General features: G+C 62.2%; 3 protein-coding genes across 20 annotated transcripts in view; 2 read left to right on the forward strand and 1 right to left on the reverse strand.

Annotated features, from left to right (window-relative positions):
- The first annotated feature begins 2 nt into the window (after window positions 1–2).
- RCE1 (Ras converting CAAX endopeptidase 1) lies at window positions 3–13425 on the forward strand. Of its 9 annotated transcripts, XM_082478256.1 has the most exons (9): window positions 3–322; window positions 472–574; window positions 669–752; window positions 1025–1103; window positions 1636–1803; window positions 1930–2001; window positions 2271–2333; window positions 12698–12862; window positions 13290–13425. In XM_082478256.1, the coding sequence occupies exons 1-9, from the start codon at window positions 138–140 to the stop codon at window positions 13292–13294; spliced, it is 924 nt and encodes a 307-aa protein (XP_082334382.1). In that variant the 5' UTR covers window positions 3–137; the 3' UTR covers window positions 13295–13425. The 9 variants fall into 9 exon arrangements, with proteins under 9 accessions (XP_082334382.1, XP_082334383.1, XP_082334379.1 ...); XM_082478257.1 differs by lacking the exon at window positions 13290–13425 and having other exon boundaries at window positions 2216–2333; window positions 12698–12846; XM_082478253.1 differs by lacking the exons at window positions 12698–12862; window positions 13290–13425 and adding an exon at window positions 2630–3296 and having other exon boundaries at window positions 2216–2333.
- Window positions 5162–22681, reverse strand: part of PC (pyruvate carboxylase) — a 105131-nt gene continuing 87611 nt past the window's right edge. For all 10 annotated transcript variants that reach the window (XM_082478193.1, XM_082478194.1, XM_082478198.1 and 7 more), the window contains 13 exons: window positions 21630–21792; window positions 19327–19509; window positions 9969–10113; window positions 9509–9598; window positions 9197–9418; window positions 8530–8686; window positions 7714–7954; window positions 7355–7604; window positions 6885–7129; window positions 6620–6799; window positions 6293–6541; window positions 5878–6018; window positions 5162–5799 (listed from right to left, as the gene is read on the reverse strand). In XM_082478193.1, coding sequence (XP_082334319.1) covers window positions 5551–5799; window positions 5878–6018; window positions 6293–6541; window positions 6620–6799; window positions 6885–7129; window positions 7355–7604; window positions 7714–7954; window positions 8530–8686; window positions 9197–9418; window positions 9509–9598; window positions 9969–10113; window positions 19327–19509; window positions 21630–21792 — 2515 coding nt within the window. In that variant the 3' untranslated portion in view covers window positions 5162–5550. The remainder of the gene's footprint in view (window positions 5800–5877; window positions 6019–6292; window positions 6542–6619; window positions 6800–6884; window positions 7130–7354; window positions 7605–7713; window positions 7955–8529; window positions 8687–9196; window positions 9419–9508; window positions 9599–9968; window positions 10114–19326; window positions 19510–21629; window positions 21793–22681) is intronic.
- LRFN4 (leucine rich repeat and fibronectin type III domain containing 4) lies at window positions 13704–17021 on the forward strand. Its single transcript, XM_082478209.1, has 3 exons — window positions 13704–13844; window positions 14282–15640; window positions 16192–17021. The coding sequence occupies exons 2-3, from the start codon at window positions 14292–14294 to the stop codon at window positions 16751–16753; spliced, it is 1911 nt and encodes a 636-aa protein (XP_082334335.1). The 5' UTR covers window positions 13704–13844; window positions 14282–14291; the 3' UTR covers window positions 16754–17021.

Consider the following 22681-nt stretch of genomic DNA (forward strand, 5'->3'; position numbering starts at 1 on the left):
TCTGCTTCAGTGTCAGGGAGGAGTCGGGGGCGGGGCTGGAGCCCGCGCCGCCGGATGACGTCACCCACGCTTCCGGCCGGAGCGGGCCTGGCAGCGGCGGGAGCGCGTCACTGGGGCGCGCCGCGGGTCCGGGCGCGATGGCGGCGCTGGGCGGGGATGGGCTTCGCCTGCTGTCGGTGTCGCGGCCGGAGCGGCAGCCCGAGTCGGCGGCTCTGGGCGGTCCAGGCCCCGGTTTGTGCTGCTGGGTGTCCGTGTTCTCTTGTCTCAGCCTCGCCTGCTCCTATGTGGGCAGCCTCTACGTCTGGAAGAGCGAGCTGCCCAGGTGCGGGGGCTGCGCGCGCGCGCACGCGCGCGGCCAGAACCCGCGTCTCCACGAGGCGGGGCTGTGGGCGGAGCTTGGGCGAACAGGGGGCGGGGCCGCGCTGTCAGGAGGTGGCTGTGGGCCCCTTGAACTTACTGCCTCCTTCATAGGGACCATCCTGCCGTCATCAAGCGGCGCTTCACCAGTGTCCTGGTAGTGTCAAGTCTCTCGCCCCTCTGCGTGCTACTCTGGAGGGAACTTACAGGCATCCAGGTGCGAAGGAGGCGGGGCAGAGGGCAGCGGGCGAGAAGTGTCAGGGCTCATTGGGGGAGGAAGCAAGACTGATGCCCCCTTTCCTGTGGCTCAGCCAGGCACATCCCTGCTCACCCTGATGGGATTCAGGCTGGAGGGCATTTTTCCAGCAGCGCTGCTGCCCCTGCTGCTGACCATGGTGAGTGCTCTTGCTTTATTTTTCCTTCTCTGCTCTGTGTTATTAGCGTGACGCTTCTTTCCGTGGCCTTTTTTTTCTAATCCTGATTGTATCCAGCTTTTGACTGATGGGAGACAAGAATTGTGAGGTGGCTCAGGGCCCTCGGGTATGCATCTATGGGAAATCCTGGCAGAGAACAGGAAGCTTGAAGTCTCATGAAGCCATGTCTGGGCAAGGGCAGTGGATTATGGTTTGAACCTTTCCTTTGATCGCTTCTGTTTTTCTGCCCCCAGATCCTTTTCCTGGGCCCACTGATGCAGCTCTCTATGGATTGCTCCTGTGACCTGGCAGATGGGTTGAAGGTTGTCCTAGGTGAGTCCTCAGGGTCAAGGAAAAAAGTAGGCACAGGCAGTCCAGGACAATGAGGTAAGGGGATCAGTGCGCTTATGGTGGGTCCTGGACATGAGACATGAGATGTTCTGTTTCCTCATCAGTAAAGTGGGAGCACATATCCGGTGGTCTCTAAGAGTTAGTTCCTGATGTCCAGTGAGGCCCGTAGGGACCCCAGGCAGTACTTGTTGTGGACAAGAAAGCATTGTCCGTTACTTCCCTCAACCTTTGGTTTCCCAAATTAGAGCTGGTTTTGGGCAAGTTTTGATGTTTCCAGAGTTTACAATCAGGACATCTTGCCTCGGCTACTAATGCCTTCCCTTTCGGTCCCCTTGAGACACTGTTGTATACTAGGTCCGATAAAGAAAATTTGACCCTTTCCTGTTCTCACAAGTATTTATGCCTAACTTGAGTTTGGCCAGGGGGAGGTTTTGGCAGAGGGGCCCTTGGGGCCTCTAGGATCATTTTGTTCAATAGCTAGTCACTCATTGCTTGTCCTGAATCCCCTCCCTAGCCCCTCGCTCCTGGGCCCGCTGCCTCACGGACATGCGCTGGCTGCGGAACCAAGTGATCGCCCCCCTGACAGAGGAGCTGGTGTTCCGGGCCTGCATGCTGCCCATGTTAGCACCGTGCACAGGCCTGGGCCCTGCTGTGTTCACCTGCCCACTCTTCTTTGGAGTTGGTGAGTTTGTCCAACCTGGTCCTGCTGAGATCTTCCTGGCATGGGAACCAAGAATGGGGTTTGGGGCAAGGGCAGGGCCTATAGGGCAGGCTGGGAGGAATGTGACGTGGTTCTCATCTTCCTCAGCCCATTTTCACCACATTTTTGAGCAGCTTCGTTTCCGCCAGAGCAGTGTGGGGAGCATCTTCTTGTCTGCAGGTGAGTCCTAGAGAGCTTGCCTGGGGCAGTCCTGGGTTGGGTGTGTGAGGGTGTCCCTGATAAGTCACTCTGGAGGAAGAATGGGGAACAGAGGGCTATAGTATTGGAGGGGCCGCTGACCATGGGAGTTGGGGTGTAGAGAACAGCCTAGGTACTGGGGCAGGCAGCCACTGCCCCCAGGGGAAGGGGATGTCTCTGGCTGATGGGTGTGCAGTGCTGGGGCAGGAAGGGCATGCAGGTGTGGTCACTCGAGGCCTCCCCGTCTCCAGCGTTCCAGTTCTCCTACACAGCTGTCTTCGGTGCCTACACTGCTTTCCTCTTCATTCGCACAGGTTGGTCCTCAGTCTCTCGGGTACCCTGGGGCTCAAGGGCCCACAGGAGTGGGTGGGAGAATGGGAATCTGTGTTTGTTCTAGGAGCGACAAGTTTCTTCTACCGCAGTCCTTGAGACAAGCTGAGCCAGGGCCCTCGGCCTGGTGTGGTTTGAGAGCTGGCAGGAAGCAGAGGCTGTGGTGGGTGGGTGGATGGGTGGGGCAGTGATCTGTTTCAGGGGATGAGGGTCTTAGCCCTGGAAGGGCCCGGGGAGGTGGTGGGGCTGCTCCATGAGCTACTCTGTCTCCCCTCCCCAGGACACCTGATTGGGCCGGTTCTCTGCCACTCCTTCTGCAATTACATGGGCTTTCCTGCCGTATGTGCGGCCCTGGAGCATCCGCAGAGGTGGCCCCTGCTGGCAGGCTATGCCCTGGGTGTGGGACTCTTCCTGCTTCTGCTCCAGCCCCTCACGGACCCTAAGCTCTACGGCAGCCTTCCCCTTTGTGTGCTTTTGGAGCGGGCAGGGGACTCAGAGGCTCCCCTGTGCTCCTGACCCACGCTCCTGTACACACTCCTATGAACTCTCATGGGCTTCCCAGCCCCTCCCCATCAAGGGGTACTGCAGGGGAGGAGCTGGCTGGGGTCCCCGAGAACTCAGGAATTTTTGTAGGGGATTGAAGCCAGAGCTAGTTGAATCCCAGGGACCAAGAGAAAGGAGTAGATATCCAAAGGATGTGGCCCCTCTTGAAAGGGGGTTGAGGAGCAGCCGGGAGTGAGGGGACAAGGGGCAGGTCCCAGGAGCCGTGCACTCCCTTCCTCACTTTGGACTGTTGCTTCTCTGAGCTGCTCTGTCCCCCCTGCCTCTGAAAAGCTGCTCGGGGGTGGAATTTACAAAAACCCTCCCCCCACCTTCCCAGGGTTTTCTCATTGTCTTTTTGCATCAGGACTTTGTATTGGGATATTAAAGAGATTTAACTTGGGTAACATGGCCTTGGACCTTTGGGAATTAGTCTCTTTGGGGTTTTGGGAATATGCCCCCCACCTGGTCCTGGCTACCTTGAACACTAACCTCTAGGCAGGTAAGCTTGGTAGGCATAGTTCCCTGAAGTACCAGACAGGATAGGAGCCCGTGGTTGCCCTGGGTCTGCAGCTTTCTCCTTCCTGAGCAAGGCCCCAAGTCCTAGCACAGGTGGGCCTGGGACTAGGTACCAGGTGTGGGCCCAGCTCATCCTGGGGCCTGTGCCTGTCTACCAGGATCAGAGTAGAACCCAGGGCCTTGACCCCAGTGACGGAGCCTCCAGCCTCTGAGAGGGTGGGGGAGTCCACTGTGGGCCTTCCACCAGGACCTCCCCGAAGTCTACCAGCCTCACATTACACAAGAGGAAATAAGTCGAAACTGGAAGTTCAGTCACCTGGGAGGCTTTTTTGGCTCTCTCCACTTCAGACCTCTGCCACCGTGCCAGTTGTTTGGTCCCTGGAGGAACCCAGAACAAAGGTCCAGTGAGCATAAGCAACCCTGCCAAGCAACACTAACTCAGGGTTCTTTCTAGAACTTGGTAGTATTTTACCTGCTCTTCCTCGTGTTTTTGGAATGGTTCTTATAGTCTCATTCCGCTGCCCCTAGGACACCCCCCCCCCCTGCTTTTTTTTTTAAACATTCTTAATGTTATCCCTTTAGGTCCCATTCCAGACTCAAGGAGGTTGTCCCAAGTCCCTTTCCCTGAGGCTGGTGGTCAAAGGAAAGGAAACCGATGTGCAGTCACTCCCCACAGCTCCCCCAGGTTGGCTGTGACTAACTAAAGTATATCTGGATCTAAAAGGGCATTGTGACAGTCACATACCTACCTCGCTGGAGAGCTTTCCTCTCCCCCAGCCTGTGTAGCAGCTGTCAGGGAAGCCAAGGAATTGAGCACAGGCTGGTTTTAGAGGGTACATTTCGGATCTGGGAGTCCAGAGAGGAGGCGGCCCAGGACCATACCAAAGGTTAGGTGTAGTACGCTGAGAGCACTAGGCTGGCAGGGTGCTGGGATGTACTTCCTGCCTGGTCCCCTGAGGGTCAGGGGGTCTGGGCTCTGTCCCTCCTCTGCCTTATGCTCCTGCTCAGGAACTGCCCAGGGCCCCCCCCCCGCCTTTCTCTTTACTCACCATCCTTACCTCCCCCGTGCAGTGGGCAGCAGTGCAGTGACACGGGCAGGGTTGCTGTCCCACCCCACAGGTGAGGGAACTGCAGGGCAGAATTAGGATTCTCCCGAGGGCTGTTTGGGGGGCAGGGGGTCGGGCAGGATTAGATCCTGGGACTCAGTCCAGTGCTCCTAACCTCCCACCAAAATCCACACCCAGAGGTTCCCACACCCAAGGGTCTCGTCTGCCTCTAGAAAGTGGTGTCTGTTTGCATCTAGTTCTGAATAGGGTGGTGGGCTGGTCCCAGCTTAGAAAATAAAGCAGTGTAGTTGAGAAGCAAGTTCACCAGCAGCCTGGGTTTGAACTCTCTCTGCCTCTTAACTAGCTGTCAGGTCCTGGACAAGTTATTTAACCTGCCTATGACTCCATTTCTGTGTCTATAAAATGGGTGAAAGTGTTAATAGGTGTTGAGTTAATAGGTGTTAAGTGCTTGGAACAACCCCTTCCCCAGCCCAAGCTCTCAGTGACAACTAGCTAATCCTGTTTGGGGTGTGTATACAATAAGCACTTAGTAGTGACTTAAAACCAGGGCCACTGTTGTCATCCTCACTACCCTCCTAGGAGGAAGATATAATTGACCGACCCCCTGCCCATGGGGGAGTCCAAGAGGCAGCCCTGCCCCTCTGCTGTGTGGCACTAGGGTGGGGTGGGCTGCACAGGACCCAGAATGGAGGGAAGGGGAAAGCCAGTTTTATTGAGTGAAGTTCTCAGACCTGGGACTTAGGTTTCCCCTGCAGGAGGCAGGGCCCCTAAGTCTGCTCCCCTGGGTCCCAGGCCTGCCTGCACCCCCACCTGTAGTCTCCAGCAAGTAGGGGACCCTTGTTTGGCAAGGGATGAGTATGTGAGCGACTGTCCACCGGCAGGGAAAGGACAGAGGGCAGGAGGAAAGGCATGGGCCACCACAGGCAGTGTCTCTCCTGCCACAAACAGCTGAGGACAGGAGCTCCAGGGCCCGGCCTTCCTGCCCTCGGGCACTGGCTGGCCTGGGCCCGCCCTGGCAGCGCAGCATCTTGAAGGCTTTGGGTGGGGATGGCCAGGCTGCCAGTCCGGGGCAAGATCACTCAATCTCCAGGATGAGGTCGTCACCCTCCAGTGTCATGTCTGTAGTCACGTGGACCTTGCGGACAGTGCCCTCCATGGGCGAAGTCACTACAGTCTCCATCTTCATGGCACTGAGCACACACAGAGGCTGGCCCTTGGTCACCTTGGCCCCTGCTGCCACCTTGATGTCTATCACCTTCCCAGGCATGGGTGCCCCAATCTGGCCCTTCACGTCCTTCAGGGCCTTGGGGTGGAAGTGCATCTCCTGCAGACAGGGGAGAGGACGTGAGACACCAGGCCCTGGCCATCCCCACTGCCTGGCTGGCCCTGGGGGGTGCTGTACCTTCATGGCCTGAGTATCCTTGACCAGAATGGATCGCAGCTGTCCGTTGAGCTCGAAGAAGACCTGCCTCTGGCCGGCCCGGTTCAGGTCACTTATGGCCAGGGCTTTGATGTGCAGCGTCTTGCCTCGCTCCAGCTCCACCTGCAGGGAGGGTGTGGAGGCTCAGAGCTGGGGTGGGGGCAGGTGGGGGGAGGGCAGCCTCCTGACCCAATCCCAGGCAAGTCCCCCCTCCCTGGGTCTCAGCTCCTCACTTGTAAAGGCCTAGCTCCCTGGTCTCTTAGGGGTACTTTGTGAACCCACAGCTCATGAGGCCGGGTGACGGCCAAGCCAAAGCCTGGCACTCTAGATGTGCTGGGGTCCTTAGGGATAGCAGGAGTGCTGCGGTGGAGTGCAGATGGGTGCCAGAGCTACTGACCTCAAACTCCTCTGCAATTTTGGGTCCCTGCAGGAAGAGGCGGGTATTGAGGCTGTCCAGTGGGCCAAAGGTGGCAGTGAAGTCCTTGAAGTGGGCAAAGACGTCGGGGTACATGGCCGCTGAGAGTACATCCTCCGGGGTCACCTCCTCCCCATGCCGTTCTATCAGCTCCTTCTCCAGCGCCTGCAGATCCAGGGGAGGGAGGGAGGCTCCGGGCCGTCCCTCCACCCTTGGCAGGTCCTTTAGCACCTGGCGTGCAAAGCAGAGGGTCAGGCCTGATCGCTGGACTCCTCTCCGCCCCACCAGGTTGTGCTGGGCCTTCCTTACCTTGGAGCGAAGGGGCTCAGGGAACCCCCCGTGGGGGATGCCAATGTACCCCTGCAGGAACTCCACCACTGAGCGGGGGAAGGACAGCTCTTCTGCCTGAGCTTCGGCCTCTGCCCGGCTCAGCCCGTTCTGCACCATAAACTGGGCCAGGTCCCCCACGATCTTGGAGGAGGGGGTTACCTGAGGAGAGGGGACCCCTGGGTTAGGGTGCCAGGCACCGTATAGAGGCCCAGAGGCAGGGGTAAGAGCACTGGGCCTGGCTCACCTTAATGAGGTCGCCCAGCATCTGGTTGGCCTCCACATAGGCCTTCTTGACCTCCTTGAACTTGGAGCCGAGCCCCATGCTGTATGCTTGGAAGTGCAGGTTGGTGTACTGGCCCCCTGGGATCTCGTTCTCATACACATCAGAGTTGCCAGACTTCATGGTGGCTGTGCAGTCAAAGGCCGCATACAGTCCCCGGGCCCCCTCCCAGTACTCACTGTAGTCAAACACACGGTCCAGGGGCACCCCTGCAGGGAGGCCAGAGGCAGAGAGGGCTTGGAAATGTGCTGAGCTTCCAGATGCTCCTGCCAGGACCCCAGGGCTAGGTCAGGCCACATCGCAGACGTGGCTGATAGAAGGCAAGACCAGGCCAGGCCAGAGCATCTGGATTCTAGGATACGCCCAACTCTGCTGGGACTGGTGAGGGCTGCAGCTCTGAGAGGGGAATGGCCTTGGGCTGCTGCTGTTCCTACCTGTGTCCAGGGGAGTCCCTCGGGTACAGGCCACCAGGGCCCCCATGCTGGGCTGTGAAGTCATTCCAGACATGGAGTCAGCTGCCACGTCTACCACATCAGCGCCAGCATGGGCACAGGCCAGCATGGCTGCTACGCCCGCCCCTGATGTGTCGTGGGTGTGGATGTGCAGTGGGAGGTCAGGGAAGCGGTCTCGGAGGGAGGTGACCAGCATGGTGCAGGCCATTGGCTTCAGCAGCCCTGCCATGTCCTAAGGGAAGAGAGGAGGAGAAAGAGAGAGATGGTGAGGAGGGGGCGTGACATGGGGGGGATGAGGGACATGGTGGGGAAACTCCTGGGGGTGGGCTGGGCCCAGGCACCTTGATGCACAGGATGTGGGTGCCAGCTCGCACCAGCTCTTCAGCCAAACCCATGTAGTACTGCAGCGAGTATTTGGTACGGCTGGGGTCGGCCACGTCACCCGTGTAGGAGATGGCGGCCTCCACCACACCACCGGCACTGCCCGCCGCCTCCATGCCCAGCAGCAGGTTGGGCAGGTAGTTGAGGGAGTCAAAGACCCGGAAGACATCCATGCCATTCTCCTTGGCCACCTCACAGAACCTGAGTGGGTAGGAGAGCTCAGGGGTTAGCGCCATCCTACTCCCTGCAGCACATCCTGTTCTGCCTCCTGGCCCACTTGCAGCCCCTGGGGAATAAGATCTGAGGGTCGGGTCTGGCAGGGGGCGTGGCCCCCACAGAGCCAGGGGGCACCACAGTATGTCCATAGTGTGGACAAGGCCTCTCCAGGGCAACCTGGGCTGGGCAGGGTCGCCCCAGCAGCACCCGGCAAGGAGCGGAGCTGTCCTGTGCTAGTCGCGTGCAGTGCAGCTCAGTCTGCCCAAGTTCGAAGAATCTGCTGGGGATTCTGCTTTGCAAAGGAATGGCAGGCTGAGGGAGACAGGCCTGGGTTTCAGCCCCAGCTCTACACCACGTGCCCTGGGACAAGTCACCTGCCCTCCTGGGGCCTCCACTGGAAGCCCTCCCAGTTCTCTGACTGTAACTTGCAGCCCTTGCTGGGTACAGCTACCGAGAGACTTGGTTTCAAGCCCGCTGTGGGGAGCGCAGGCCATTGCATTGTGGCCTGGCACCTGCTGGGCCACATCGTGCAGTGTCTGCCCACCCCACCCCAGGCTCACTTGAAAACCACATTGTCGGGGTAGTTGGTGTAGCCCACGGCATTGGCCCCCCGCAGCAGCATCTGGAACGGGATATTGGGGACGAGCTCCCGGAGCTCCTGCAGCCGCCGCCAAGGGCACTCGTACAGGAAGCGCATCGCAACATCAAATGTGGCTCCTGCACAGGGACCAAGAGGCCCAGGTCAACCCCAAAACGTCCTGGGAACCCCACCATGCCCTGCAGCTCTGCAGCCTGAGCCTCTGGCCCTAATACCAGGCCCTGCTCATCTTCAGCATCCCTCGCATCCCAGCCACGATCCCTGCAGACTTTTTCCTTTGCTGATCTCTTGGGACAGCTCAGGTTTACTGTGTCCTCTCTGCATCCACTTTCACAGCCCTCACCCCATATTCTCTGTGCTATAATTAACAGGCGGGCATCTCCTCTCTGACCCTGAGCTGCCTGGGTCTCAGCTCTGCGATCTCATGCCCAGCACCAGGACTGGCTAGAATGGGCACCAGTCACTGTTCGCTAAACACATGAATGCTGTGCCTTGTTCAGTTCTCACTCGCTCCCAGTGTTAACATCTGTAGCTATTCCTGGAGAGCCCGAGTGGCCTGCCTGTACTGTGGATACCACATTCCTTCCATGCACTGTCCCACATCCCATCCCATTCCTCCTCCAGCCTACCTCCCCAGTTCTCTATGCTGAAGAGTTTGCTGAAGTTGTGGGCAACATAGGGGGAGATCTTTTTGAGATCGTGGGTTCGCACACGCGTGGCCAGCAGTGACTGGTGGGCGTCCCTGAAGGTCGTGTCCATCAGCAGCAGCCCCTGGTGGTTCCTCACTGCTCGAGCAAAGCCCTCGGGACCCTCCCGCAGCAGGATGTCTCTGAAACCAGCTGGGGGCAGGCCTAGGGCAGACTGGGGCGTTAGCACCCATCCTGCAGGGGGCAGCCTCCTCTTTGTCTCTCCTACGAGGTGGCAGAATGAATCTCACCTACCTATCGGCACCACAGGGACAATAGGGTCCGTGGGGCTGGGGCTGGCCTTGACGGGGATCGGGGTGGTTGGGCCGTTCACCATGACATGTCCTGGGGAGAGAGTGGGCAGTGGGTCAGGGCAGGCTGGGCAGAGCCTGAGTTGAGGGCAGAGTGAGAGTCGCTGGGCTCAGGGATGGGGGGATTCCTCCAGGATCCCTGGTCTTCCAGCTGGCCCTTGTCCTCTCCAAAGCCAGGGCCTCCTGGGTCCAGGCAGTGGGGACCTAGTGACGGCCACATGGATGGGAAAGGGGGCCTCTAAGATCAGGAGCAAGGAAGGTGGGCGGGGTGGGAGGGTGAAGCAAAGGAAGAAGGTGCAGGACCAGACTGAGGACAGAGGCAGGGGCTGCTAGGAAGCTCTCTGGGCAGGGGGCCAGAAGCAAGGCATTTGGGAGGGGAGAGAAGGGCAGTCTTGGGGCCGGACCAAGGTAGTGCAGCAACTTCTGGGCCCGGTTCTGTGCAGGCCGCAGCTGGAATAGCTCCGGGTTCTCATCGATGAACTGGGTGTCCACGGTGCCTGCCAGGAACTGCTGGTTGTTGAGCACATTCTGCAGGAAGGGGATGTTGGTCTGCAGGACAGAGGCGGGTGGGAGGGTGTCACCGTGCAGCACAGACAGGGACAGGAGAGGCTAAAAGTGCCACCCTAGGCTAGCACAGCTGCCCAAGTTTCCCAGGGCACCATGCTGAGGTTCAAGGCTCCCTGTGGAGTGGCGTCTCCCCATCTCCTCACCAGCCCCACCCCCGTTCTGGCAGAGTCCCCTAAGCCGTGAGGGGCCTGAGCCCGTCCTGCCCTCCTTGCTTGCCCTGGAGCATGTGCTGAGCCCCACCTCCTCCTTCCTCAGGGATCTGGAAATAAGCACCTCCTCCCATCCCACAGCCAAGAAGATGGATTCGGCCTTCCCCACAGCGGTGCGGCATAAAGCAACCCCCTTCTGGCCCTGCTAGCTGCACCTCTTCAAAGAGGCTCCTGCCTCCAGCACCCTCCCCGCCACACACAGCACACGGCCATGCCCTGATAGTCTCCCTATGGCCTCTCCTTCCAGTTAAGGGTGCACCTTCCCAGCCTTCTCCTGCTAACAGCTCCCACCGGGATGTTCTCTCCCTGGGCTTCCAAGACATCTTGCTCCCCTCCTTCTCCTCCCTGGTCCCCACTGGGGGCTCCTCCCACCCCTGCAGGATGGAGTTCTCAGGGCTGTCACTGGGCCTCTTCCCACACAGCACACTCTCTCTGGGTGGCCCTGTCCTGGGCCTCCAGCTCCAGACACAAAGTGGAAATGCCTCCTGGGCACCTGTCCTTGTGTGTCCCTCACAAGCTCATTAGGTCCAAAATCAGCTTCTCTTACCCAGTCCTCTGCCTTCTGCTGGGTGTCTCACCATCTACCCAGTTACCAAAACCTCCGCTAAAATCATCCTCACCCACCACTCCTGTGCCACTGGTCAAGCCAGACGACTCTACCACGGCCATCTCTAGACTCTGTGACCCCTGTCCTCAGGCCATGCCTTCTGCCGGGCTTCCTCATCATGGCCACCGCTAGCCACACCAATCTTGCCTTGTGCTCTCACACTTCCACACCTGCCTGGTAAGCTCTTCCTGGAAGTCTGAACTTAAAGACCTTCTTTGTCCTCATCCCCCACCCTCACGGTGGAGCTGGATGCTCCCTTTCTAGGACTCCATGGGATCAGCTGTTGGAAAGTTCCTCCCTCAGCCTCATCATCTTTTGCTTGTCTGTATTCCTCACATGCCCGGGAGCATGGGTGCTGTCTGAGGGACCAGTGCCCCTGTGCTTTGTGCACAAGGGCCCCCAGTTCTGCTCGTTAAACAGCTGGGTGACAGAATGACGCTAGGGCAGGGTAAAGTCCAACCTAGAGGCCACATGGGGGCCTGGGAGCCAGCGCTGTGAGAGATGCCCCATGACTGCAAGTGCAAGGGATTCCAGTGTACGTGTGCCTATGACCATATGGCTACAGCCTGGCTGTTACTTCAGAGAAGGCAGCTCCATGTGTCACCCATTCATGATCTCTGTTGGCACCTTCAGTAGGGTCTCCAGGCCCAGCATGAGCTGCTGGGCCCTGTTGCTACTGTGAGAGATTCCACCTGTTCCCCCAGGACTCCTGTCACCCGGAGGCCCGGAATGGGAAGGGTGCCTCCCCAGCCAGCATCCCACTGGCGGCCACTGCAGAGTGGGGCCCAGCCGACATTGCCTCGTGCCTGTCTGGTGTGACCAGTCTGCCTGTCTGCCCCTGAGACTAGTCAATGCTCCTCTTAAAGAGATGGGGACATTTCAACTGTGCCAAGGCATGGCATTTGAGATGAAGAAACCAGTTAAACCATCTAAAGAACCTAGAGCCACCTAGGGGTGGGAAGGATCCTAAGAGGCCTCCCCTGTCCCACCCTGCATGTCCCTTTTGTAGACCCCTCCCCCTTTGTAATTTTCGGAGGCTCTGTCATCCCAACTGTACTCCATGGGGATAGGAACCAGGCCCATCTGGTTCCTGATGTACCCCAGCTCCCTGCACAGAGTGGCACACGATGGATGCCAGTAAACACGTACGTTTAGAGTGAATGAAAACATTTCTGATGGGGAGAAGAGGAACAAGGGGCTATCTAAGGCCACTGAGCAAGAGTTGACCTGGGCTAGGATCCAGTGCCTTCATTTTACAAATGCAACAGCCGAGGCCGGGGGAGTGGCAACGGTAAGAATGGCTTCCAGCGGCCAGGTGGCTCAGCCCCTCACAGGCCTGCTTCATTTCTTCTCTCAGCCCTATGAAGCACATAAAATTAATACTCTTTGGCCTAGATAAGAAAATTGTCTCAGTGGTTAAAAAACTTGCCCAAGGTTACCTGGTGCACGAGGCAGGATTAGAGTTCTGTTTCCCTGAGGGAAGGGAAAGGATCTGAGTAGCCTGAAGGCCAGGAAATACTTGGGGGAGGTAGTGACTTGCCTTGTTTCCCATCTGGGCGGCCAAGACAAAAGACCAGAGTGCCCGACCTGGTTCCCAGCCCTCAGCGCTCCCACCCAAGCCCCGGATCTCAGAGGTAGAAAGCAGGGAACTCACGCCCCCCCCACCCCGCCCACCACTAACACACACACCCCGGGAGCCCCTTCTCAGCTGAGCCGTCTAAGCCGAGCTCGTCCCGGGCCACTCTTCCAGGGAAATGGCCCGGTAGGGGCAGAAGCTGGACGGAGGGGCTGCCGGCACAGCCAGGACCACTGACGCACAGCTTCAAACAGCGTGCCACCGTCGGCCTGCTGGGAACCGCGCGGCGCAGACCAATTGGGCCGGAGGCGGAGACCGGTTGGCTCCGGAGCGCACCAGGCAGGGCGGGGAGCCCGGGAAGGAGGAGGGAGGGGCCGGCAGCGGGGGCGGAGCACGGCGCCAGACCCAAGGCCGAGCCCTCTCGGCCCCACCTCGCGGGAGCCCTGCCTGGGGGGCGGGGGGAGGGGGAGAGGGGGCATCGCCCCAAACCCTCCCCCCCCCCCGCAGGTCCCGTGCCTGTTGGGGACCCTCCACGTGACTTGGCGATGCAGAACGGTTATGACCTTCAGCGTGTGTCTGTGAATGCAAGGGTCCCAGCAACAGTGCGGGTTTGCACCAGGCCCTGCCTGTGGGTGTGGGGACGTGTGGGTGTGTGGGCATGTGTGGGTGTGTTCGGGAGGGTGCCCAGCGACATGTGACAAAGACTCTCGTCTCTGGGAGATGGTGAAGGGGCCCGCGAGCTGGCGCTTTGTCTGGCTGTCTGCAGAGTGACGGTTCGCGCAGCGGCAGCAGGCGCCAGTGCGGTGCAGGATGCAGGGGCGCCAGGGTGGCCGGGGGCGCGCGCGCCTGTGCCAGGGTGAGTGCACTGCGGCGGCGCCAGGGGGCTGCGCGGCGGGTCCGCGCCGGCCCCGGCCTCGGGCGTGACCAGGAGCCACCCGTGGGCCCTGCAGTGGCCGCGTATCCGGGTGACCTCGGGAGCCGGCCTGGGCCCCGGTGGATACCCGCGCGCCCCTCCACGTCCGCTCTCCACGTGCGTGTCCACGGTGCGCGTGCTCGTTGGCGCGCACCCCCCTGCCTCTCAGTGCTGCTACTGCTGCTACTGCCGCCGCCGCCGCTGCCGCCGCCGCCGCCGCGCCGCGGAAAAGGTGCCGGGAACCGAGTGAGCCGGGGCCGCGGGCCCGAGCGCCATGGGCTGGAAGGCGTGCGGAGGGCGGCTGGTCTTCCCCGGGCCTCACCCCCGCGGGAGAGCCGCCTGGAGTCAGCAGGGGCCGGCCGGGCCCACGGGGAGGCCGGCCCGCGCCCCCTGAGCTACGGACACCAGGTGAGGGGGCTGCGGGGGACAGACTGGGGGTTGGTCAGGGAGGGGCAAGGGGCCACGGGAGGGGTTGGGGAGGGGCATCTTAGCAGGCGGGGGAGGGGATGGCGCCGAAGGGATGCCGGAGGTTCCAGGGGACGCCAGGGAAAGGAAGTTCCGGGACCCTCCCTGCTCTCATGGCCACCTCCGCTTCCTGCCTCAAGCCTCTCCTTGTCCCCAGAGCCCGGACTCCCCCTAACTGCTTGGGAAATGTGACCTTTACTCTGGGGGCCCTGGCCCTGCAGGCTCCAGCTTTCTCTCAGCCTTGGGGGACCCCTTGGGCCTCTGACCCTGACCCCACCCCCAGGCCAGGCTCTCGAGGCTGGCCCATGAGACTGGGTCTTGGGGCAAGTGGGCACCGGTGCCAGACCCACCTGTGCCTGGGCTGTGACCCTTCCCTACAGGGCGCTCACCATGGCCCCGCCGCTACTGCTGCTGCTGCTGGCCAGTGGAGCGGCCGCCTGCCCACTGCCCTGCGTCTGCCAGAACCTGTCCGAGTCGCTCAGCACCCTCTGTGCCCACCGAGGCCTGCTGTTCGTGCCGCCCAACGTGGACCGGCGCACAGTGGAGCTGCGGCTGGCTGACAACTTCATCCAGGCCTTAGGGCCGCCAGACTTCCGCAACATGACGGGGCTGGTGGACCTGACGCTGTCCCGCAACGCCATCACCCGCATCGGGGCCCGCGCCTTCGGGGACCTGGAGAGCCTGCGCTCCCTGCACCTGGATGGCAACAGGCTGGTGGAGCTGGGCACCGGCAGCCTGCGGGGCCCCGTCAACCTGCAGCACCTCATCCTCAGCGGCAACCAGCTGGGCCGCATCGCGCCGGGGGCCTTCGACGACTTCCTGGACAGCCTGGAGGACCTCGACCTGTCCTACAACAACCTGCGGCAGGTGCCCTGGGCCGGCATCGGCGCCATGCCTGCCCTGCACACCCTCAACCTGGACCACAACCTCATCGACGCATTGCCCCCGGGCGCCTTTGCGCAACTCGGCCAGCTCTCCCGCCTTGACCTCACCTCCAACCGCCTGGCCACGCTGGCGCCCGACCCGCTCTTCTCCCGGGGGCGCAACGCCGAGGCCTCTCCTGCCCCGCTGGTGCTGAGCTTCAGTGGGAACCCCCTGCACTGCAATTGCGAACTGCTGTGGCTGCGGCGGCTTGCCCGGCCCGACGACCTGGAGACGTGCGCCTCCCCGCCTGGCCTGGCCGGCCGCTACTTCTGGGCGGTGCCCGAGGGCGAGTTCTCCTGTGAGCCGCCCCTCATTGCCCGCCACACGCAGCGCCTCTGGGTGCTGGAGGGCCAGCGGGCCACACTGCGGTGCCGGGCCCTCGGCGACCCTGCGCCCACCATGCACTGGGTCGGCCCTGACGACCGGCTGGTCGGCAACTCCTCCCGAGCCCGGGCTTTTCCCAACGGGACCCTGGAGATTGGGGTGACGGGTTCCGCGGACGCGGGGGGCTACACCTGCATTGCCACCAACCCTGCTGGCGAGGCCACAGCCCAGGTAGAACTACGGGTGCTGGCCTTACCCCACGGAGGGAACGGCAGTACCGAGGGGGCCCGCCCGGGGCCCTCGGACATCGCCGCCTCAGCCCGCACTGCTGCTGAGGGCGAGGGGACGCTGGAGTCTGAGCCAGCCGTGCAGGTGACGGAGGTGACCGCCACCTCGGGGCTAGTGAGCTGGGGGCCAGGGCGGCCGGCGGACCCTGTGTGGATGTTCCAAATCCAGTACAACAGCAGCGAGGACGAGACCCTCATGTACCGGTGAGGAGGCGCTTTGTAGTCCGTGGCCCCCAGCGTCACCCCCAGCAGCCCTCCTCTGAGCCCTGCTCCACCCCTCGGGGCTTGGCCACCTCTCCTGCTCCTTCTCTCTCCTCGGGGCTTCCACACACCCCTCCTCAGCTTCTGAGCTGCCTGGGCCGAGTGGGGGCTGCAGGGGGAGGGGAGGGAGAGGCCTCAGGTGTGGCAGAGCGGTGAGGCCTCAGGTATTGGCATCCGTCTGCATTTAAGCTCGTGGGCTTGGCCCGCACACGCATGTTGTTTGTGCACCTGGCGTGTGATTCTCCACCGCCTCGAGGCCAGCCCTGGGCCCGGGTGTCAACATGCACACCTCTCTGGCCCCTGACAACCGGCTCCAGGGCCACACGCGCCTGTCTTGTTTTCTCTGCCTTCTTCAGTGAACACACAGGCCCGTGTGGTCCTGGGGAAGGGAGCGTTCAGAGCTGGGACCTGGGGGCGTGTGGTGAGGCTGGTGGGGGGTGGGCTGGGGCCTGGGCCCCCGTGCCTGCGCTCTGACCGCCTGCCCTTGCCCGCAGGATCATCCCAGCCTCCAGCCACCACTTCCTGCTGAAACACCTGGTCCCGGGTGCCGACTATGACCTCTGTCTGCTGGCCCTGTCACCTGCCACTGGGCCTTCCGACCTCACAGCCACTAGGCTGCTGGGCTGTGCCCACTTTTCCACGCTGCCAGCCACGCCCCTGTGCCACGCCCTGCAGGCCCACGTGCTGGGCGGGACCCTGACCGTGGCTGTCGGGGGGGTGCTGGTGGCTGCCTTACTGGTCTTCACTGTGGCCTTGCTGGTTCGGGGCCGGGGGGCCGGGAATGGCCGCCTCCCCCTCAAGCTCAGCCACGTCCAATCCCAGACCAACGGGGGCCCCAGCCCCACACCCAAGACGCACCCACCACGGAGCCCCCCGCCTCGCCCCCAGCGCAGCTGCTCCCTGGACCTGGGAGACACGGGCGGGTGCTATGGGTACGCCAGGCGCCTCGGAGGGGCCTGGGCCCGACGGAGCCACTCTGTGCACGGGGGGCTGCTCGGGGCCGGGTGCCGGGGCATGGGGGGCAGTGCCGAGCGGCTGGAAGAGAGTGTGGTGTGATGGCAAGGGAGCCAGCCTGGGGTGGGCGGCAGAGGGTGTGGGGTGGGCAGCCTCCTGGCCCGGTGGGTCAGCACTGCCTGAGAGTCCCTCCTGGTTTTACCCTGGGTCCCTTGGGCAGGACAGGGGGCCCTCTCCGTGGTTCTGGCCTCCAGTTGGGCAGAACGGGACAGGTCCCTGTGACAGGTGCTCACAGCCTCCGAGGCAGGGGCTGCAGCCACCAAGTGCAAGTCTTGATTTTCTTTATAATAAAATTACTGGGGTCACCTCAGTGCTAGTCTCTGGTCTCGCCCTGCTAGGTTCCCTGAAAAGAGAGGGGGGACTCCGGGCCAGTGGAGGCACAAACAAGACGGGGTCAGCGCTGGGGCTACCAGCCCCGTGGAGGCCCAGCCAGCCTGGGGTGCCCTCGGACTCTGGAGAGCTGTGGGGCCCAGCGCCTCTGTGCTCTGTGCCCACATCTGAGCGCAGGGAACGCCCCTTCCTGACAGCACATGGGCAGGATGTCTCGCCCTTACCTGGCACGGGCGTTACAGTGCACAGAGCAGCAAAGGGAGCAGATGGGAGGCGGTGCAGCCCTTCTGGGCAAAGGGACCTGGGCTGGTAACCTTCTTAGCAACTCAATAAGGAAGTCCCCGTTGGCTCCCGTGGGTGACAACCTTATTCACCATCGGCCAGGGCACCTTCTGGATGTATAAAATGTCATCCCAAAGGGATTGGAAAGGGACTTGGAATCCCATTGCCCTGCTCAGTCTGGGACCCCCCTAGAAGGTTCCTGTCAGGGATGCAGGCCCTGAGCAAGATCTTGGTTCTCAGCTGCTCCCCTGACGCCCCTCGTGGCTTTGCTCTTGCTGGACACCCAGGGGCAAACACCAAGGGGGACCACGCCCACGTGGCCACTGCTCTAGTCCCCACCTCAAGGAGCCACAGTCACGGGGCAGCCTGCCCTGCCCTGCCTCCGCCAGGCCCAGGTCCCTGCCAGCCTCTGGCCCAGACAGGCCTCCTCCAGCCTTCAAACAACCACTGCTCCTGGGCATCAGCTGGGAGGAATCAGTGCTCCAAACACACTTCCGGGCACGTGTGGCGTGGCCCGTGCACCCAGTGCTTCGAGGACATGCAGGTGCCCCGGTCCCGGTGCGGAGGGTGGGCGTGGCACCCCAGGCCCGCGGTGCTGCACCTGTGCTGAGGGGTGTGTGGCCCTTGCTGCCTAAGGGGACCCACTGTGGCCCTGATGGCGGCCCAGTGAGAGTTGGCGCGATAAGGTGCGTGCGTACACACGTGGCAGGCCGAGCTCACACACTTGTATGTGTGCATGGCATCGACACACACGTGTGCCTGCCCGCCCAGCCCCAGAACACATACCTGGATGTGGCCCAAGAGATCCTGGTTTAAATAAAATGAAACAAGGTCTTCAACAGAGAAGAGCAGGGGAGCGTGAGCCCTGCAAGGGGCCGCGGAGAGAGGGTGGAGAAGGCACGGGGTGGGGGTGGGGGGGAAGGGTAGGTGGCCTGCAGGGCTGCGGCGCAGGGTTGGCAGGGCCAGTGGCCTGGCCCAGGTGCACATTTGGGCAGGACGCTGGTGCCCCAACCTGCTGTCGGCCTCCCACCTTCCTCGGCCCCTTCACGGCCCCCATGGCCCTGGTCGCCCTTCTCCACCTTCCAGCTCTAAGGCAGTGGGTGCTCGGGAGCCCTCCAGCCCGTAGGACAGGTGGAGGGTCCTATGGCCCAGGGGCACAACCACGGGGGGGCCAGCCGGGGTCACCAACAGGACAACACAGTAACAGAAGCAGGCAGGCGAGGGGTGGGGTGGCCGGGCCCCCTGCACACTGGCCACCCCCCACCGGAAGCAGCCCCGGGACACCGCGGTGGGAGACCAAGCCCCCGCAGCGAGAAGCGGGTGGAGCACACGACGTCACGACGCGTCTCTGCCACGTGTGCAGGAAATGGCCCCCCGAACGGGAGCCCTGAGGCTCCTCACGGAAGTGCAGAGGCCCCGAAGCACGGACCCCGGGAGGTGGGCCGAGCCCCACAGGCTCCTCCCTCCCACGTGCTTTTTCAAAAGGCTTCTGCACCCTCGGAGCACCTGCCAGACACCGTGGAGCATGTCAGCAGGTGAGGGGAATGACGTGGGGCTGAGAGAGGACAGCGCTGCCCACGTGCCCCAGACCCAGCGCCGAGCCCGGACGCAGCAGGGCTGGAGCAGCCGAGAAGGAGAGGGTGGTGTGGAGGGGCCGTCAGCCACCCAGCTCCCCATGTGCAGTGGGCGGGGGACGGTGTCCCCAGCACGGGGAGAGCATCCCCTGGGACTCTCAGATGGAGGAGGAGTGGGTCTGCCAGGCCACCACCCTCCACAGGGGGCTGGGCAGCGTGATCCCCGAGGGGCAGAGCCCCGTCCTTCTGCCCCTCCTGCCTTGCAGAGTGTCTGACGGCAGCGTCTGCCCAGGGAGTGCCCACAGCTACTCGAGCAGCGCTGGCCTCAGGGACAAGACAGTATGTGGCTGTGATTCCATCTCCAGCTATACACAAGTGACAGGGCCTGACCGAGAGGCCAATGGGCATCTCGGGCCTGCAGACGCTCACCTTCACGCCTCGGACTCTGAACTCGGCAAGGGCTCTGCTCATCTTCGTGGCGGCCGTGGGGTGGTCCTTGCCGTGGGCGATGACTTTGACCAGCAGGGAGTCGTAGTGGGGGGAGATGACAGCGCCTTGGAAGGCAGAGGCGTTGTCCAGGCGGATGCCCATGCCCTCCCCGCTCCGGAACACCTGCGGGAGAGGCCAGTGTGGGCCGGCAGGGCGCTGAAGGCCGTGCACAGGTGAACCCCAACTCTGGCTTGTGAAGTTCTTACTTTCTGCCAGCAAACCCAGGGGCACCCCACCGTGTGGAGGAAGGGGCACAGTCACCACTCCCTCCTCCCCAAGAGGAGCAAGGGGGCAGGACAAGGGACGGGGAGGGCGTGCCCCGCCAGCCCCAGGGCTTGGCGCCTAGCACTCAGGGCTGATGCGGAGCCTGCAGGGCACGGAGGGACCGGGGCAAGCAGGCCAGATCCCACCGACCTGCCACCCCGCCCGCCTGACCAACCCTCTTGCTTTTCAGGTTCATTCATTTGTTCACTCATTCATTCCACAGCACGTGTGCCCACCTCGTGCCAGGTAGTGGGGACAGAGCAGCTAAAACAGACCCCCTGCTCGCAAGGGGCTCCCAGCCTGCTGGGCGAAGGGGGCAGACAAACAAATGAGGAAGCACACAGACGGGTGACAAGGATGCTGCAGGACAGAGCAAGGCAAGCGGAGGCAGGCCGGGGGCGTTTAACGCACGGTGTCCCCCCACCTTCCCTGCCTTCCAGACGGGAGGAGCCAGCGAGCGGATGATTAACACTAGGAACAGGGAGCCAGGCCAGATGCAGGGAGACACACAGGAGCCCACGGGCCCAGGAGGGGAAGCGGAGCGAGGGTCAGAGAGGCGGCTCATGGGGACGCACGGGGGCTCCAAACGGTCCGATGCGGGCAGGGGGGCCACGGCACTGGGACAGGGGCTTGGGGCGTGAACATCTGTGGAGGGGGAGGGAGAGCCTGCGCCCGGGGCAGGGGACCCATGTGCGGCACAGGTCAGGGAGATGGGGAGCGGGAGAGACAGCCCGGGGGGCTTGGGACACACGCTGCACCGTATTTCCGCGTCTAAGGGACACAGGCCCGTGTTCGATAAAAAGGAACTCAATAAAATATTTAAGGGTGAACACGCAGCTGTGAGCAGGAACTGTCAGCTAAAAATATTCTGTGGTAAACCAGGCTCGGAGGAGCCAGGCCCCGGAGGTGGAGGTGCAGGAAGGCAGCACTGCGTCTCGGAGCTGCCCCTTCCCGGCCGAGGGCAGAGAAGTCGGGGGCCGCCCAGCGCACAGCACTCTGGCCTTGGGGTTGGCCCCCACCTATGGACTTGGATCCTTCCAGAAATGGAACTCCGGCGGCAGCTCTGCCTCAAGCCGAGCAGCTCTATGCGGCTTTCAGAATCCAGATAGCTCCCCTTCCCTCCCCGGCCACCCCATGTCACTTGTCTCAGGAACTCAGGGTCTGTCTCAAAATCACCCTCGCCCTCCTCCCTGGACTCCCGCACGCCTCCTGCTTCCTCAGAAGCTCGGGCCATATGGGGAGCAGTAAACCGGCAGAGCCTGTGACAGCACTGCTGACGTGCAGGACTGGAGGCATCCTTAGCTGGTGGCATGAGACAGGACCAGGGAACAGGAGTCCCAGCAGGCCAGAGGGCTCCTGCCTGCAGCGGGCCCAGAGGCTGGGGCGGGAGGGGAGGGGAGGGGAGGGGAGAGAGGAGTGCCCAGGGGAGGGGCAGGGGAGCCCGCCGAGGCCCTCTCTCAGCCCCTGACAGGCCGAACCTGCCTCTCAGTCTCCTCCCTGGCCCCCTCCATCTCCCCGACTCCCTCATTCATCCCTGATGGGTCCCTTGGCCCAGCCCGTCCCCTCCACTGAGACATAACGGGCCCCAATCCCTTGCTGCACCCAGGGTCTCCCTCAGACTGAAGGCAGGACAGAAGCCAGCAGTGCTGCTCGGTGGGCAGTGAAGCTTTGGGTTCTTGTGACACGAGTCAAGGGCCTGGGCTTCGTTCCCAGGGACCCTGCACTTGGCACCCAGCTGGTCTGCTCCCTGTTCCATGTGATCCCCCCCGCTGGCCTTTCCGGCCTGTGCACATGGCAGTCTCTCCCCGGGAATGCTCTCCCCTTTAGTCCTGGACACTGCCTGGCTCCCACGTACTCTCAGCCAGCTCAAGCCAGGGGCCTCCTTCACTGCCGGGCCCACAGGCTCCCTCGTGTCCCCCAGAGAAGCGTCTGCAAGCAGGCCGAGACTGGTGGCGGGCTCAGTGGGAAGGCGGCCCTACCTCGATGCGGCCGGTGTCCGGCTGGAAGCTGCGCGAGGGGTCCTCAGTGGTGACCCGGCACTGGATGGCACAGCCGTTGATGCGGATGTTCTCCTGCCGCAGGCCCAGGTCGGGCAGGCTCCGGCCCTCGGCCACGTGGATCTGGGCGTGGACCAGGTCCACACTGCAGGATGGGGGACAGGCAGAGGAGGGGGAGAGCGTGAGGCAGGGGATGGGCGAGGGCAGCCCCGGCCCCGCCGCCCCTGCCGGCTGACCCTTCGGCAGCCTCTTCCCAACCAGACCAGGCTGGGAACCCGCAAGGTCTGAATGAGGAGAACGCGGCAGCCGGAGGGGTGGCTGAAATATTAGCATCTACCTGATCTTGCACCCCCTCCCAAACTACTCCTCCCCACGCTCTGCCCTACTCCTTCCCTGGGGTCTCTCTGTCCTCTTACCTCCCCCAAACCCTCCCTTGGTCAAGCCTGGATCTGAAGGCTCAGACCCTCATTCTTAAGAGCGGTATGTGCTACAGGGTGTGTGCTGGGTGGGGCTGGGGGCCAGTTTGCAAGATGACAGGATTATAGTGAAGGCCAGGCTTGTTGAGATGGGGCCACAGCTACTGGAGGGCCCACACCGGTGGGCGCCATCGTGGTCAGGATGCCACCCTACCATGACCTATGTTGCAGCTGGGCTTGTCCCCAAGAAAGACCCTTCAGAGAAGATCTCAGAGTACAGAGCTCTCCAAATGCGCCTGGTGTTCTAAGCACACCCTCGCTGACTGCCATGCTCCTAAGGACGGCAACAAATCTAAGTGGAACAGCTGTTAAAAAAAACTCAAGGTTTTAAATTTATTGTCACCGAGGCTTGTGATAAGGACAGCCTGGGAACTACCACCCTGGCGGATCTTCCTCAGTGCTTTGTATTTCCTGCTAAACCACTCCACAGTCGTGAGGATGATTACCACGCAGCGCCGCATCTACACACCGCAGACTATGGCTGTGCTCTTGCCAAGCGTCACCTCCACAGTAATGCTCTGAGAGTCACTGTCGTTCCCATCAGAGGAGGAGCCCGAG

The sequence above is a fragment of the Balaenoptera physalus genome, assembly GCF_965194825.1.
Source record: "Balaenoptera physalus genome assembly, chromosome: 10".
Lineage (NCBI taxonomy): Eukaryota > Metazoa > Chordata > Mammalia > Artiodactyla > Balaenopteridae > Balaenoptera > Balaenoptera physalus.